Consider the following 17,336-nt stretch of genomic DNA (forward strand, 5'->3'; position numbering starts at 1 on the left):
CGTCATCATAGTTCCATGTGTAGATGGGCCACGTGGCACTGTCATTTATTCAGTGCGGAGTTGAGAGGGTCTGTGCTTAGCACTCGAATATTGGACATGATTCAAATATGCGTCAAGTGTGTCTAGAGGCTTTATTCATACCTATTTTCTTTTAGTCAGCAATGCTTCATAATGCCTTGGTTTCATGAATTAATTTTAATGGAATTAAACTTGAACAGCTCAAAATTATATAATTAATTTCATTCAGCTTCAATTAAAGTTACTAATTGAATCAAGCCTACTAGCATGACACCTGGCGGCAGTCAGCTATGTAACAGTAGGAGTATGAAGAACTGCTGATAAGCCAGTTCATGTATACTAGTGAGACTGTAGAAAGTCTTTTTCACTGATAATCTTCAAAAGGCCTGAGTTGACTACAGCAGTAAAGAATTCTGGAACTGTTTAAGAAAGTTAAGATTTTAATTGAAACTAGCACATCTTCGGAAGATTACATTTTTTTCCCCTATGATAATGCTGGGTAAATGTCACATAAATCTATAACATATTGGCTTAACATGCTTTTAATTTATATTTTACTGATGTTTGAATATGGTTTTGCAGTCTGAAAATGCTTAGCATTGAAGGCCTCCCCCCCCCATTTTTTTGTAGCAATCTTAAGCTCTGGTTTTCATCCTGAGTTTACATCCATCTATTTCTCATGTGTTGAAAGGTGTTTTGTGGCAGAATTGTTAATTTGTTGTGAAATCTCTATGATACATGAGATTTTTTTGCATGTGCAGAAGTTTTTCCCCTTCTACTGGAAATCTAAACAAGATTAACAGCTAACAACTTCTGTCTTAGGTCTCTCATTTCTTTGCCTCCATAGCTTGACATCAGGTCATTTCTCCACTGCTTCCTCATGGTACAGTGTAGTCTTTCTTCCGATGAGTAATTGGAAATGCTTCAACAGTGGAATTTGAGGAAGATGACCAGTGTGTGTCCAGCATGTCTCCAGGGACTGACCTGACTGGACAGCAGGGAGGGAAGAAAAGACAAAACACATAGACAGAGAACAGCAGGGAGCAGCGTCCTAGGCTCGCTGATGGAGAAGCCCAGCACCCAGGACAATAGTGTTTCCTATATGTGGTTAAACTGGAGGCATACAGTATACAGCTAAGTCATGCAGCGTTTACAGATAGAGCTGAATCAAGGAGGCAGCTTTAGCTATTGTCACTAGAAGCACTCTCTATAGGAGAGCTCTCCAGGTTGTAATGTGGGCGGGTAAGGTGTATATTCTGTGTACATACTATGAACTCTTGGGCTAGTGGAAAGTTTGGCAATCTATCTGAGCCTCCCTTGGTGTGGAATGTGCCAATGCCCTATGGCTCTGTCCTTGACATGGATTGCTCATGTCCAACAATATCCATTTACTGAGGACTTCACCCACTCCCTACAGGCTAGCTAAGCTGGCTGTAACTTTCTTCCTTGTTTGCGCATTCAGGTACTCAGTACTGAACGTATCACCTAGACTGTGACCTGCATGAAGCCTGAGTAATACACAGACATCGCCCAGTGAAATGCATAGTTATTTGTAGACACCATCTGTATTCTGTGGACATAATGAATAGGCTTTTCTCCCATTCTTCAGAACTTTTGCCATCAAATCCAGATGAAAAGATTGGTCATTTCCAGCCCTGTTTGCTTATCCGTGCCAACCTTATGTTGCCACACCTGCAACCTTTTCTATTAGGTCACTCGGTTAAACTCCCATCGGTGTCTATTTGAACTTTGCTAATGCTCCACTTTAGTGCCTGTATTAGTTCCTTTTCTGTTGCTGTGATAAAGCACCCTGACAAAAACATCTTCAAGAAGGAAGGGCTTGTTTTGGAGGAATGCAGTCCCTCTTGGCATGGAAGACATGTGGGCAGAAGGTACTGCAGCAGGCGCCGAAGCCTGCCTAGTTTCATACCATCTGTTCTTAGGGAGCGGAGAGTAAGTAGAAGGTGGGGCATGCTGTGAAGCCTCCAGGCCAAGTGACCGCGTCCTCCACTGGGCCTTGACCTCTTCACATTTCCACAACCTTTTCAAGTAGCTCCATCAGTCGGACCAGCTGCGCAGACATGCGAGCCTATCCGGGCCAGACTTAGTATCTTTCTCTCCTCTCCAGCTCTTCTTCCTTTCCCTCTGTCTCTCTGTCTGTGTCTGTCTGTCTATCTGTATCCCTCTCTCCTATTTAAAGGACATAGGAACAGTGTATCACCTGAGGGTAGCCCCTTGTCCCTTCAATGAAATAGAATTATTCATCGTGGCCTAAGAGTCTGCTTTTTCATGAACGTTCCCCAGTCAGTTAGGCTTGAGAAACACAGATGTACCTGTTTATTAACATGTAGCTTTGCTTCGGCATTTCACAAAGCTTCAGTGGCTGCCTTGATTTGTTCATCTTGTTTTTGAACTGAGTCTGGATTTCCTGTGTTGGCACTCGGGTATCCGCATTATATCTTCATCGGAATGTTAGTCTTGCCTCCTGTCCCTCTGAAAGAACTTCATAGCCCAGAGCTAGGACCTTTGCCCAGGTGTCTGCTTTTGGAGTTTTGCCATGCTGTTCTTCCACCTTTCTCCCATGTGACTTTTTGAAGTTCTTCTAATCTTTTAGAAACCGTCCAATGTGCTTCTTTCTCTATAGTGTCTTCCTTGATCTCTGAATCCTGATGAGATTTTTTTTTTCTTTTCTTTTGAACTCCTTTCGTGCGCTGGACCTTTCATAGCATGCATTTTACCTTGTGTTATAGGTTGTGTGTTGTTTGACTTATGCTCCCAACAAGACATTCCATTTCCTTACATGTTACCTCTCCACTGAGGACCCATAATCCTACAGATCAACCTCTCATCCTAAATACTTCCCTGTCTGAGGATGCATTGCTCACTCTTTGGCTTTTCCTTCAGCATCTACAGAGAGAACTCTGTACCCGTTTCCTGTATCCTCACTGCCCAGTCACTTCTCATTCAGCTGTGGTCTGGCTTTCATCTCCATCAATCATTTGTAGTCTCTTCTCCTTTGATGCTTTTTCTGTCTCACCTGCCTCCTACCTGTATGGACTCACTCACTCTCATTCTTGATGTAACCTTTCTACATTTTTCTGTGGTGATAGATTACTTTCCACGCTAAACCTTATTTACTACAATCCTGAGAGATTTTATTTTACGGTGAGCATGTTTCTTTAATGATGAAAAGATAGTAAGTGCTCAGCAAATGTTATTGGGCCAATAACATAAGCAACAGTCAATAATGGTGTAATTCTAATTCCTGAAGCTATGACAGTACGAAAAATTAATCATGTGTGATAACGCATATCTATGATTCTAGCACTTGGAAGATACTGGTCATCATCAACTACATAGTAGTTCCAGGCCTGTGTTCTATGAGATACTGTCTCGGGAAGAAACCCTCAAACAAGCAAACTACATTCCCCCAAATGCGAAAGACTTGCAGCATTCATCAAATGATAAACACTTTATAATCTTTTCCAGAAAAATGTAATGAGGACATTACTGAGAAAGACGTAAGTCCAGCTACCAGTAGCCACTCCAGGTGTGGGCTGATGCGGGACCAGTCCATTTGGAGAACCCCTTCAGATGGTGAACTCATCAGAAGTAAGTATTTCTTCTTAAGAGAAAATTTGCATGATTCAGGGGTGTGACTATGATACCATAACCTTCAGTTACCTTCCCAAGTAATGTTGCTACACATCTATAACTCTGAAATAGTTTTTATCAGTACTAAAACATCAGAGCTAAAACTAGGCTGGAAATATACCATGAACCTTCATATCTTCTCTAGAATGGAATAATTGACTTGTAAATGATATTATACTCTACTGTTAGGTTTCCTCAGAGGTAGCTCTTTCCTCAGTGGAAATCAGGCATCTTTAAGGTCATGTTGGACTGTGACACTAAGAAAACAACACAAGATCTAAAGGGCAGTGCTCTGGTGCTCTCTGTTATTTTGGCAAGTGATGCCTAACTTGCTTGTGTTTCACTACTTGTGTATTTTGATACTTCTCTTGCCCCTCAGGTTGCTTTGTAGAGTATTTGCAAAGCAATCGGTGTGTTTACTTCACTCTGACAATGCTATCCTTTGGATGATCTTCAAAATGTGAGTTCTATATGAGGCCTCAGATGTAAACTTGTGTCTAGTCCTTGAATCCCCCTAAATTGTTCAAATTGAATTTTCCATGAAAAGAATTTAGCAAAGGAGAGAGAGTAAAAGGTCACCCCTGAAAAAGCATAGAAGAAAATATTTTGAATTCTTGTTCATGGTTACTGCGTCTCTACATTATTATGCTAGAGTGGAGAAAGAATACATTTCTCAGATTCAAGTGTTGTACTATCTAATTTAGATTTAATTCATTACTTCAGACAATTTATGATATAGATTTTCTTTTGTCTTACCTTTTTCTTTTCTTCAAGAGTTTTGACATTACTTCTAGAATGCTCAGTGGTTGGCCCTTACTGAATACTAGAAAAAGGCCAACTTGGCAGAAAATTGACAAAAAATATTAAAAATATTGTTGAAAGACATTTATAGCTTTTTTTTTTAAATCTCAAAAACTTTTTTTTTTAACTTCAGATTTGAGATATTTTTGTCTTGGAGACTGGACTAGGAAGGAAGGATATGTGCTCAAACAGGATTTATATAGCCTTTTCCAAACAATCAAATAAACACTATTTCAAGTAAACAGTTGTCCCTCAACATATAGTGACCCTCTTTAATTGAAATATTGGCTCTAAAACTGGGAAATATAACGTTTGGTGAAATGATGGCATATTTTGCCTGTGGTTTCCTAGCAACTAGACTTGGCACTAGGGTATACAAGGAGAAAACTTAAGTTCCACGTACTAGGGACACACGTGTAGTTCCCCCTCTTTTAATTTTTCTCTCTTATTTTAGAAACAGAATTGTAAGAATTCCATCGAATTGATTTATTTTTCCAGTCTTTTTTCCCAAGATATACACTAGAAAAATGTAAATAAGATCACTGAAGGCAAATCCCCCAATACACTGTTACATTTGGGTATGGAGAACTGGATTAATGTGTTAAAGTTTTTTTTTTTTTTTTTTTTTTCTGCTTGGTAGAATTCTTTTTAGCCACAGAATTCATAGTGTTACGAAGACAGGATTTAAAGTGAAGTGCTCTTTCCATTGTCTCTACCAGTTCAGCGGACACTGATCAAAACTATTGCAGGAAACAGTTTCCTTGCTGAGATAATGATGCCGTGTGTGCCCTGGGACCCTGGAGCATCTGGGAACAAGGGTTTAGGTTGCTACTAATGTTCACAGAAAAGAATGTAGAGACAGGGAGACCTGTCACCTCCTATGAGAGTGCTGTTGGGACCTCTGGCAGATAAACAGATACGTGAAAATAATGGCCATAGCCCGTAACGCCACTGGAAACCTCAGCTGGCAGCGGTTTTCCAAATACTTGTGGGTGAACATCTGACTAGAAGGAGGACTGAAAATTCCAGACCCTCTTGTTTCTGCTCTTTTTCCAGTCATATGTTTCTAGATGAAGGCGGGCTTGTTGGATGTATAAGAAACCTTCAGAGTGGAACAACTTACAGCATGTTAAATGTGACCCTGTTCCAGACGCATCAACAAGTGTGCTATTGTGGGAGCGGCTACTAGTCCATCTCACTGAGCTTTGTACTCCGCGAGGCTGTCTGTCTGCCTTTCCTTCCTGGCCTTCCCCGATAGTGTCCTGAGCCTTTTCTGCCTCAATGTCTGCTTCCCACATTAGGGGAGATGGGTGTTTTCATCTTGCTTTACTGTTCAGGGCATTTTCGAGGCTCCACACATTTTTTTGTCATAACAATAGGCCTTGGAAAGGGAGGCTGTGGCTCAGAACTCCGCGGGGCTGGAAGGGAACAGCTGTGGTGAGTCAGCTCTGGCTCAGCCTGTTCCAGGAGTCCTGTGTGGCTCCCTGAGCGCTGTGGAAGAACAGGACAGCTGGCTCCCACAGAACTGATGTGAGTGTTCCCACTGAGGTGCTAGGTTGGCTGGAGGGAGAAAGCATCAGGAAAAGAAAAGAAAAAAGAGGACGGCTGGGGTGTGGGAACAGTTTCAAACTCACAACCCACTCTTTTTTCCAACCTTCCCTGGGCTAGCTCAGCTGCAGATGTCAAAAGTGCAAAGAGTAACTGTTGAATCTGACTGAGTTTTCTTTATCTGTTCTTGAGAGTAGTTACTGAGGGCTGAAGGATGACTCACTTGTCTCCATTGTCCAGGGTGCCTGATGCCTTCTCTGTTGGACATTTAAGGGATAATTTATAATGGACTGTTATCTGGCACTGTGTGAAGAGGCTGTTTTTTACTTTACTTTGCTGAGAATAAAACAGCCCTGGAAAGTCGAGGGAGTGGCTGCTTTGGAAATTGCGTTCTAATTAGAGGGTGTATTCGCAGGCTTCATAAATGAGATCCAAGCTGAGAACTTTAACCTTGACCTCCATGAAGGTCACACGGAGCTGGCTCCTGTGATACACGGAAGCGTCTTCTCTCCTTAGTCCTTCCACAACACGCCTGGCAGGTGACAGGCGTGGGGCTGTGATTCGAAGGCTTCGGTTTAAAATCCCTGGCCCCCGAGTTGCTAACTTATTAGAGAAAATCCTTTCTGGAAGTGATAAATAAAAGAGAAGAAATCCATATGGAATGAAGCATTTCCAATAAATAGGCCACACAGAGTCTAGAGAGGGACTGTGCCTTGTGAATCTCTTTCTTATGAAATTTAAATGAAAAAAGACAGCTCTAGCCACTTAAGTTTGTTAAAAAAAAAAAGAAAAGAAAAGAAAGAAACTTACATTAGCAAAGAATTAAAAGCACAATAGAGGTTTTCTGAGGAAATTTTATAATTGAAAAGCTTCTTTTCTATTTTATGATTTTTAAAAAGAGATCCTTTAAAATGCTTAAGAGGCACTTATATTCTGAGAAAATATTTTGGTGTATAATTTAATTTCTGGGGTATATTTTAAATTTCAGACTGTATAAAAACTTTTTCTTTTTTCCAGAGCATGGACTGAGAAATCGGCTCTTCCCCTTACAAGAGCATGTTGGGTGTGCTGTATAATTTGAACCTACACTTTTTAATAGTGCTTTGTTTTTATAACTGGCAGTTTTCTGACTTCATAAAATACACATTTCAGTGAAGTGACATCTTATTAATTTTTCTATTTACTCTGCAATACTCACAAATCCATAAAGGGTAACGGGCAACATCACATATTTTAAGTATATTTAAAAAGGAATGATCTTGGGGTGATTTCCAAAATAAGAAGGGGTGTTTACGTGTGTATATGCTGATGCTTATGTGTGCATATATGTGTATATGCATTTACATGTATGTACGTGTTCCTCTACTCTCAGGCAGTCACCATGTGTCGCTAATGTTTTGGTTTCATTTAGCTCAAATTCTACCATCGTCATTTCCTATGAAGAGCTAACATTTTTCTTTGTTCCTCTTCATAAAGTGCCTGAGGTCTCTATTGCGGATTTTTCTAAGTCTTTCTGAACATTCCTCTTGCTTAACTTTGTCCATGGACATTGCTTTGTACATAATTTGCCTCTAATTCCAAATGTCATTACTTAACTCCAGAAAATTTCCTCAGCTTCTCTTCTAAAATAAATTTCCTATTAAATTAAACTGTTTGGTTCAGCTAATTCTCTCCTTTGTGATTTTATAGTATTCCCACGATCTGAAGCAAAGTTAGAATGCTCTACTTAAATGGTAATCCCCATTCTGTTTAACCCATTTATTCATTTTGAAGAGTTTTTAGCTCTCATAACAGTAAGCACTTAATTGGCAGGAGAATGCCAGCCGCTCTCTAATTCACACTTGCCCGCCCTTGTGGAGAAGCAGCTCCTTGCTTTTCCACTCACCCTCCTACTTGAAGCCTTCCTCTTGGCGTCTCTGAATCTCCTCTCCATATCAACAGGCTCTGCTGTTAGGAACTCTATTATTTCTTTTCTGAGCCTCTGCCAGCTTAGAGCTGATCACCATTAATGAACACCATTCCATCACTTCAGGGGATTCTGCTTGTGTACAAAAAACAGCGAAAGGAAAGCAGATGCTTGGGCATACTGTCGCATACTTAGAACATTTCTTATTTTGATGATAGAGAGAGAGCACGAAGAGGTTTTGATTTAAGTGTTTTCCACAGGTCTCATGTTTGAATGCCCATTTCAACAACCATTATTTGGCTTTCTTTAGAGTTCAGTTTACGTGAAACTAAAAGTTATCTCCCATTAATGTAGCACCTTGCGAGAACCAGTAGATGTAGCTTAAAAAAAAATTCACACTTAGTAATTTCAGGCATTACCTGACCCTCCTGCTCATTCGTGTCTCTGAGAAGTACTGGAATCAAGTCATTCTGATTTTTAAGTTTCTCAGTGTCCTTTCTTCCTCTATCCAGATGTCAGTAAATTCTGTCTTTCTCCCATGCTAACCAAGCGTTTACACGAGCTAGCTAGCAAACGAGCTAGCTAGCACAGTTGCTTTGCTTATTGTCTTAGAGCAGAACATTTAGTCATCAGTTATTACAAAATCAAGTTGATGGTTTGGTTTTCAGACTGGCTGTAACTGTGGCGTGTCATTTATTGGTGTGTGATTGTGACTCATTTTTTGATGGTCTATTATATTTACCTCTTCTGTTAATCGTCATCTGGACCACTGTTGTAGAGTAGAGGTAAGTTTCCTGACACTATTCACTTTCAGGGTGAATTGTTCCATGCTCATCTGGGGTTCTTCCCCTAAACCAGAGAGAAATATTGTTCATCTTTTGGGTTGAACATTTTACTATTGGCGTGGAGAGGCCAGTGGAAATGAGCTGCTAGGGACAGTCCTGATTGTGTGGCATTTATTGGTGTTGAGTATGTTAACTAACATCACTGAACTCTAATTTCTCATTTCAAGTGCAGCTACTAATCCCGGGAGCCTTCTGAGGGTTATGCCAGAGACTATGTGTTTCTTTGCAAGAACTGTGTTAACCCTGCACATCAGATATTTACGTTGTGATTCATAACAGTAGCAAATTATAGTTATGAAGTAGCAAAAAAATAGTTTTATGGTTGGGGGTCACCGCAGGATGAGGGATTGCATTAAAGGGTGGCAGCATTATGAGGTCTGAAGACCGCTGTAGAGGACCTTTGACTACTTCCAGGATAAGAACTCAGGGTTGCCTGTATGAGCACTGTGTGGCTGTACTTGTGTTATGCAAAATGCAACACATATTGTCTTTATAGCTCTTCTGCTGCTACTTTTGTTCTAATATAGTTGTGTGTGCTCCTCATCATATACTAGGCCATTCGGCTTTGAATCCACACCATATGTCTGTCTGTCCAAGATTTTCAAGTTCTTCCTGATAATGCTGAAGTCTTTTGCTACGTCGTGGCCAGAGAAGAGGTTGAGCCGGAGTGCAGGTGAAGGATAAGGGTTCACCATCGACAGTACATTTAGTTCCTTCTCATCTGCAAACTTTTCAGGTCTCTAAGAAGAACTTAGGCCTGGGAATTATCATAGAGATTGTCTCAAAAAATGTTAACCTCTGAAGAAATAAATAGCGCTTAATTATCAAGACCACAAATGCTGTGGTCTAGATAATTTTAGTTCTCCAACCTCAAACTTCCTGGAGCTGAGAATTCTGAGAACCTGCACAGAAATTATTTATTTTATTTTATTTTTTTTTGTCGACTGTGTTTTTATATTAAAATTTGGGGGTTGGGAAATAAATTAAAGCTTTGAAAGCTGAGCAAAGGAGACACTGATTATTTAGTTACTATTGAGTTATAGTGGGGATGAGGTCATGGTATGGCTTCTGCATGCGAATTTATGGTGTAGTGGGAGAGGAAGCTTCTCCTGAGAAGAGGGCTTGTGTTAGCATCACCCCAGGGGAAGGTGCAGAGCAGCTGTATGTTTACATGAGAAAAGTCCAAGTCCTCACATGGGAGAGACCATCAGAGAGAACTTTGCAGAGGAAGCCATGCCTGTGATCTTATCAAAAGGATTTAGATAGCTGAAGAAGTGTGTGTGTGTGTATGTGTGTGTGTGTGTATGTGTGTGTGTAAAATGGGTATGTGCGTGTGTGTACGTGTATACGTGTTTTAGAAGCCCAAAACATAGCACATCTGTAGACCTAAAAATGAGAGAGGGAATGGTTGAATGGAGATGAACTTTTGCATAAGCATGGATATAAAGTGTTTGATTTAGAGAGAGCTGTGAGGGAAAGGCTTTGTTAAGTGAAGACTGATGATGTTGGAGTTGCGATGTTATGGTTTTTAAATCTGGGCTTCCATTGGGGTGGTTGTTCTTGTAAGACTTTGGAAAATAAATGGAAATGGAGAGGATGAAAGTCATTAACCGGCTAATAATAAGACTGTTGTGTTAATCAAGGTGAGAAAGATTCTTGGTCCAGATATGTCAGTGGTAAGATTACAGGAGGGAAGAATGATGGAGTGTGTTTCTCAGAGCCTCCTTCTTCCATCTCTCTGTAGGGTCTCACTCTAGTCACAACTGGCTTGGAACTCACTATGTAGCCCAGGTGTATGGGTTGAAACAATTGCTGGGAACGAGGCCAAATGTTTTGGTTTGAACAAGTGTCAATTATTATGCAAGGGCCATAAAAAATAACCATGCAAAACATTTAAGGACCTCTAAACAGAGTTATTAAAATGATGAGCTGTGGTGCCAGGGAAAGGAGACACGAAGAGGCTTACAACTAGGAGAACAAAGGTTAATACTCTAGAGAGATTTCTGCTGTTTAACAATCAAGTCAGGGCTAGCTGCTGTACCTGGATAGGAAATGTGGGGCGATAAGGTCGAATATGATAATGGAAGATGTAGATTTGAGGTGGGTAGGTGCAACCATTTTAGGTGAGATCAGGGCCTGCGGACGGACAACTGAAATGGTTCATATCAAACTCAGAGGGCCACTTCAAAAAAAGCTTTTGAGGCTTTTTAAACATCGCCATGTTACCTGGCAGGGAAGCAGAGCTAAAGGTGTTTTCCTCTGTTAACAGACCCAGAAAGGGACAAGGCTGTAGCTTTAGCTGCCTGTGGGCTATACCTGGGCTCCTGCACTAGTGTACACATTTCGTAGATTATACTGGGGTTTACTGCTTTGTGCTTGCATCTGCTTGTGTGGAGATAGGACAAGAGCTTGATATCCACAGACTACAGCTTATAAAATGGTGGGAAATGATACAGATCATTTACAGCTTCTGGTCTTCATTACTATAGGACTTTAAGAAGGTTTTTCCATCTAGTATAGCAAATACACAAAAGTAGAATGGAAAAATATACATGTCATGATGAGTATTACCTTCATGACATAGATATTTATATATCTATCTATCTATCATCCATCCATCCATCCATCCATCCACCCACCCACCCATCTATCTATCTATCTATCTATCTATCTATCTATCTATCTATCTATCTATCTATCTATCACTATAGGGTATATGGCTACCCATTTACAATAGCTACACTGAGAGGATTACCCCCTTACATGAATTATTTTATTACATTAAATGCAATGCAATAATATTCTTAAAAAGCAAATGCTCCTCTATAACAAAAATAACAGGGTAGGGACCAGTGTCCCAAAACAACAGAGGGCCCACCCCGGCATGTGTAGGGCAAACTTAACGTTGGAGGCAGGCTAGAAAATTTTAATTTTTTTTCAGGTCCTAAAAAAAACAGGAACCTCCACACAATTTGGTCAATGGATAGTAAGTATGAGTGGAGAGAGAAAGAGAGAGACAGAGACTGAAATAGGCAGAGAGAGACAGAGAGAAACAGAGGGACAGAGAAAGAGACAGAGAGGGAAAGACAAAGAAGAGACAGAGACAGAAACAGATAGAGATAGAGAGACAGACAGAAAGACATACACATACACACCCAGAGACACAGAGAGAGACAGAGAGAGAGAGAGAGAGAGAGAGAGAGAGAGAGAGAGAGAGAGACTCTTATTAAAAAACCACCGTGAATTTCAAGAAAACAGAGGCAGAGCACTAAACCTACCCAGTGCTGGGTCCCTGTAAGAAGTGGGCTTTCTGTAGATGTCTACACAGGTCATAGGTCAGTAAAGCTGAGTGTGGATGGAGTAGTAGACATGAAGGATCTGGGATCTAGTTTTGCTAAGCATGAAACACTACTATATCCTACTTTTATAACTGACTTTTCATTGAGTTCTCGCAATCCAGGGAGAATCTGTTTTTCCGAAAATCTGTTGATGCGCTAGTTCTGACCCTGAGTAGCTGATACCGCTGAGGGAGAAGGAAGGAACAATGGCAGTCTCTTGGAGGGGAAGCTTCTCTGCCTGCACCAGCCGCAGCCTATAAGAGCATGTGACTTGCTTTCAGTTCAGCCCATGGCTCAGAACAGAGGGTGAGGGTGTAGAGAATGAGAGAGGTTGTGGAAACCTCTTTTAACTCCTTTCAGAAGCTCTGTTCCCTTTTTGCCACAGCAGAGCGAAGAATCAATGCTATAACTTGTTCTGTTCCTTTCAACTAGTCCTCAGGAGTCGGTAGCAAATCTTTGCTACGCAGTTCTCCACTGAAAGCCGAACTCTTCCCAAGTTTCTTGGGTTCAGTAGCAAGATGCACCAAAATCAGGGGAAATCGCCTTTAAAGCACTCAAATGGCGCTATTAGAGGGTGAAATTACATTAAGTGAAACATAGACGGGAGCGGATACAGAAATGTGTTCTGCCTTGGAACATTATTTAATTAAATACATTTGCCATGGCTCTTGAGAACTTGTGAGAACTTGGCCTGGAAAATTTAAGAAATAGAGATTCCCACCATCTCAAATAGTCATGAATAATTGATTCATGCCAGTGTAACCAGAAAATGGCCATTCAGCTAATCTCCGGATACCGCCTGCCCTTCCTTGTCCCCTGTCCCACTTTGCAGATTGTCCTCTCACCATTTCTTTGTAATGACAAAGCTGCTGTCATAATCACAGAAAGTGACAAGAGCAACAACACCTCCCACTTTTTTATGAAGTTAAATAATCCTATATACAATAATTTACTATTGGAAAAAAGTTAAACCCATTTTCCTATACTCAAATTTTCAGTACTTGAGTTTCGTTAATGTGGTTGATGTTTGCTTTATTTCTTTTTTTAACTTTTATTAATTATACTTTATTCACTTTGTATCCCCCCATAAGGCCCTCCCTCCTCCTCTCCCAACCCCATCCTCCTTCCCCCTTCTTCATGCATGCCCCTCCCCAAGTCCACTGATAGGGGAGGTTCTCCTCTCCTTCCTTCTGATCTTAGTCTATCAGATATCATCAGGAGTGGCTGCATTGTCATCTTCTGTGGCCTGGTAAGGCTGCTCCCCCCTCAGGGGGAGGTGATCAAAGAGCAGGCCAATCAGATTATGTCAGAGGCAGTCCCTCTTCCCATTACTATGAAACCCACTTGGACACTAAACTGCCATGGGCTACATCTGTGCAGGGGTTCTAGGTTATCTCCATGCATGGTACTTGGTTGTACCTTATTTCTTTTAAAGATTCATAATTTTTACTTACATTGATACAACTGACATTTTAAATACCTTTAAATAACTTGTCTTATTTTTTAACTAACAAATTTCAAGGCCTATGAAATAAAAATGTGTACTCATTAAAATATCCCTTTAAAGGATGATTTGAATAATACTTTGTTTTTTAGCTCTAAATTTGTTTAGAATTATTAAAGACTGATTGAATAAAATCTTACTGTTTGAATTTTTTAAAATGTAATATTGGTTGTGCATCTAGGCCCTGTACTCTTTTATTTTATTTTGTTTCAGTTCATTTACTTTACATCCCAAGGGTGTTTCCTCTCTCCTCTTCTGCCAGTCTGCTGCCTTCATCTCCTTCCCCCTTCACTCTCCCTTTCCTTCTAGAAAAGGGGAGTCCTCTTCCCTACACCCTGTATCAGCCCTTCCCTACACATCAAGTCACATCAGGACTGAACATATCCTCATCCTCTGAGGCCAGGCAAGGCAGCCCTGCCTTGGGGAAGTGATCCAAAAGCAGGCAATAGAGTCCATGTTAGAAAGAGCTCCTCCCCATCCCCCACTCTCCAGGAGACCCACATGAAGACCAAGCTGCCCAGCCCTTTGGCCACATATGTGCAAGGTCCCCTGTACTCTTAATGTGAGAGATTTCCAGGTGACAGTGGAAGCCAGAGGGCTGAAGCTTAGTGAGTCAAAGAGTGTGTTCTGACTGTGGCTCTACCCAGCACGTAAACTTCTGGCTTAACCTGTCAGTCACATCTGAACTCTGTGAGTATTGTGACTTTTGAGTCATGACTCCCCAGTGTTTGGCTGATGCAGACTTCTTTTAATGTGTCTAGAATGACATAGATAGCCTCTTTGAAGAGTTTACTTCGCTTCTGCTGTCTTAAAAATGTAGATATACCTTGATCTTTATTAGCACCAAAATCTATTCCACCTAAGATTTTGAAATCAGAAATTCACTTTCTTGCTTCTTCCACAGTTTTGCCTTAGTAGTAAAAATGGCTTCCAGGCCTAGAGAAGATAGAAGAAAAAAATGCTATATCATGAAGAATTGGTTCTTGTAAAAAATATGCTCTCTATTTCAATTGACACACATCTGCTCAGCTCTGAGTTCCACTTTTCATCTGTTCCCGCATACACACGCCTTTGTGTGTGTACTGCTCTTTAAGGGCATGGATTAGAGCGTGATTGTTCATCCCTGGGATATTCCACATGTTAGCTAAGCACCGGCTGCTGATATTCAGACCCACTTCGGTACTGTGTGGCTGATAGCTTAACTCAGTTTGCTCTTTGTCTTAGAACACACTCAGGGTTCACTTGTGCTTAATGGTCACATTCCAGTAGGCTAATTTCCTTCCTTGTCTGTAGTATTTGATGAGACGCAACTGCTGATGGACATTTGTTTTTCTCTCTCTGTCTGCCTCTATTGTGAGCCTGGTTTTCCATTCTCCCAGGTGCCTGTGATCTCCTTACCAGTGTCAGGCTTTCTATACCATTCCTTCAGATGTTGCGTGAGCTCTGAGTTCTTCCCAGACATGCTCACCCTGCTTCACTCAATGCTCTTTCTTTCTTAGCCAGTGCCACAGTTGTGAGTTTAGTCAAGATCCATGCCTGCTGTTGCATGGTTCTAAGGACCGGAAATTAGCACAATCCTTGGACCATGGGAAACTATCAGGGATTGATTCTGGATGAGGAATCTGGGACCAGAGTCAGTCCTACTTTTGATTTCACTTCCTTTCATGAATATGTTACAGGCTTTTTCTCCTTCAGGCAGAGGCTTCCCTTGTTATTTAAATATGTTTAGCCAGGCAGCAAGACCAGTGTCTTTTCCTCTCATCAGAACAGGGCTTATCCTCCTCTCCCAGGAAGAACTCACTGGTTTTGAAGTTGTGGATCCCCTTATTCACTGCTGGGCTGAGGTCTCCTCAAGGCAAATTTGGCATCCCGGTGAATTTTGGTGCAGCCCATTGTACTCACAGAGCAGGGCCGTTCTCAGTTTGTTTCATCGCCTCCGTGTTCGTTGTTGAACAAGTGAAAGTTTCTTCTTGCTACAAAAGAGGATGGGGAGGGATTTTGTGATAGTTTGGATCCTCTAGAGCTCACAGTAAAATCACTAGGGTGAGGAGGGCAGTTTTACTAACATGTAAGTATGCCATGCCTAAATTCTAGTCTATTTTTTTTTAAATTTTTTATTAATTACACTTCATTCATTTTGTATTCCCCCATAAGCTCCTCCCTTCTCCCCTCCCCATCCCACCCTCCCTTCCCTTTCTGCATGCATGCCACTCCCCAAGTCCACTGATAGGGGAGGTTCTCCTCTTCTTTCTGATCTTAGTCTATCAGTTCTCATCAAAAGTGGCTGCATTGTCCTCTACTGTGGCCTGGTAAGGCTGCTCCCCCCTCAGGGGGAGGTGATCAAAGAGCAGGCCAATCAGATTATGTCAGAGGCAGTCCCTCTTCCCATTACTATGTAACCCACTTGGACACTGAACTGCCATGGGCTACATCTGTGCAGGGGTTCTAGGTTATCTCCATGAATAGTCCTTGGTTGGAGTATGAGTCTCTGGGAAGTTCCCTGTGTTCAAATTTTCTTGTTCTGTTGCTCTCCTTTAGCTGAAGGTTCCAGCTGCTTTATCATCGGTACTCATGAGTCTGTAGCCTGCCTTTGTGTTGAGCCCTGGGAAAAAAGTTGGAAAAACTGCAATATTCTATACGCCTTCTATATTTCATTTTTGTTGTAATAAATTCAAGACAATTTCTGGGTTTAATATAAACTTGACATCTTAGGAAAGAAACCGCTTTGCTTTTTAAAACTTGGAGCTTGGTCTCATTCCAAAGGATAGATAAGAACCTTGGCATACGCCATTCTTTTTTTAAAACAACATTTCATTTTCAGGAAGAAGAAATCTAGAAGACCGAAGCTGAAGACATAGGTGGGGCAGGGACAAGATTCTGCGGTCACATCTCTCTGTGGGGAACGATGGCTCCCATTCTTCATGTTAGCGTAACAGACTTCTTTCCAGGTCCCGCCCAAACCAATTAACTTGGAATCATGTGGGAGTGGAACTCAGGCATCCTGTGCTCCCTGGATGATTCTGGCATACGGAGAGACAGTAAGGTTTGCTCTTAAATGTACTGCCTCAGAACAGATACGTTTGTAGAATAATCTGAGCATTAGTTATCAGCTGAACATTTGCCTTAAATGAAAAAAGAAAAAAAAAAAAGAAAAAAAGAAGAAGAAGCAGTTTCTTATGAATTAATAAAACCACTAAAATCCCATCTGTGTGCCTGTTTGGTAGAACAGGTACTCACTTCTTTTTTTTTTTTTTTTTAATCCCATAGTCCTTTGGGGAAATTGTTTTCTCAAACATTGTTCAGATGTGTTTCTTACTTTTAGTTTCACTATGCATGGCTTGTCAGTCTCATCATATTGAAAAAGAACTATTTAATTTGCACATGTAGCCTTGTTAAATGGCACAATGAAAGGACTTCAGAGGCTTTTAGATGTAATCTTAAGGAATTATTTGATTGTCTTAGTATTCTTGATACATTTAATAAAAATCAAAGTTTATCTTATATATGAGTGAAATTTTAAAGATGAAAATCATTTTATCTAATTTTATGAAGAATTACACACACCTGCCTCTTTCATCTTCCTTTGATACTTTGCCTTGCACTGGAGTAAGCTTTCTCTTTCAGTTAGCAGTCTCTAATCAAGTGTTTGTAGATAAATTGGAAAGAATAGCTTCTTAACTATTACATCTGGAGCTTGTTCTTGGAGGAAAGTGAGGTCTCTT

The 17,336-nt window shown here is 40.8% G+C and overlaps 1 protein-coding gene across 3 annotated transcripts in view; it reads left to right on the forward strand.

Annotated features, from left to right (window-relative positions):
• Mdfic (MyoD family inhibitor domain containing) overlaps window positions 1-17,336 on the forward strand; it is an 82,426-nt gene that overhangs the window by 14,566 nt on the left and 50,524 nt on the right. For all 3 annotated transcript variants that reach the window (XM_021647803.2, XM_060374242.1, XM_021647802.2), the window contains one exon: window positions 3,508-3,630. In XM_021647803.2, coding sequence (XP_021503478.1) covers window positions 3,508-3,630 — 123 coding nt within the window. The remainder of the gene's footprint in view (window positions 1-3,507; window positions 3,631-17,336) is intronic.

This window comes from Meriones unguiculatus, chromosome 21 (genome assembly GCF_030254825.1).
Source record: "Meriones unguiculatus strain TT.TT164.6M chromosome 21, Bangor_MerUng_6.1, whole genome shotgun sequence".
Classification (NCBI taxonomy): domain Eukaryota; kingdom Metazoa; phylum Chordata; class Mammalia; order Rodentia; family Muridae; genus Meriones; species Meriones unguiculatus.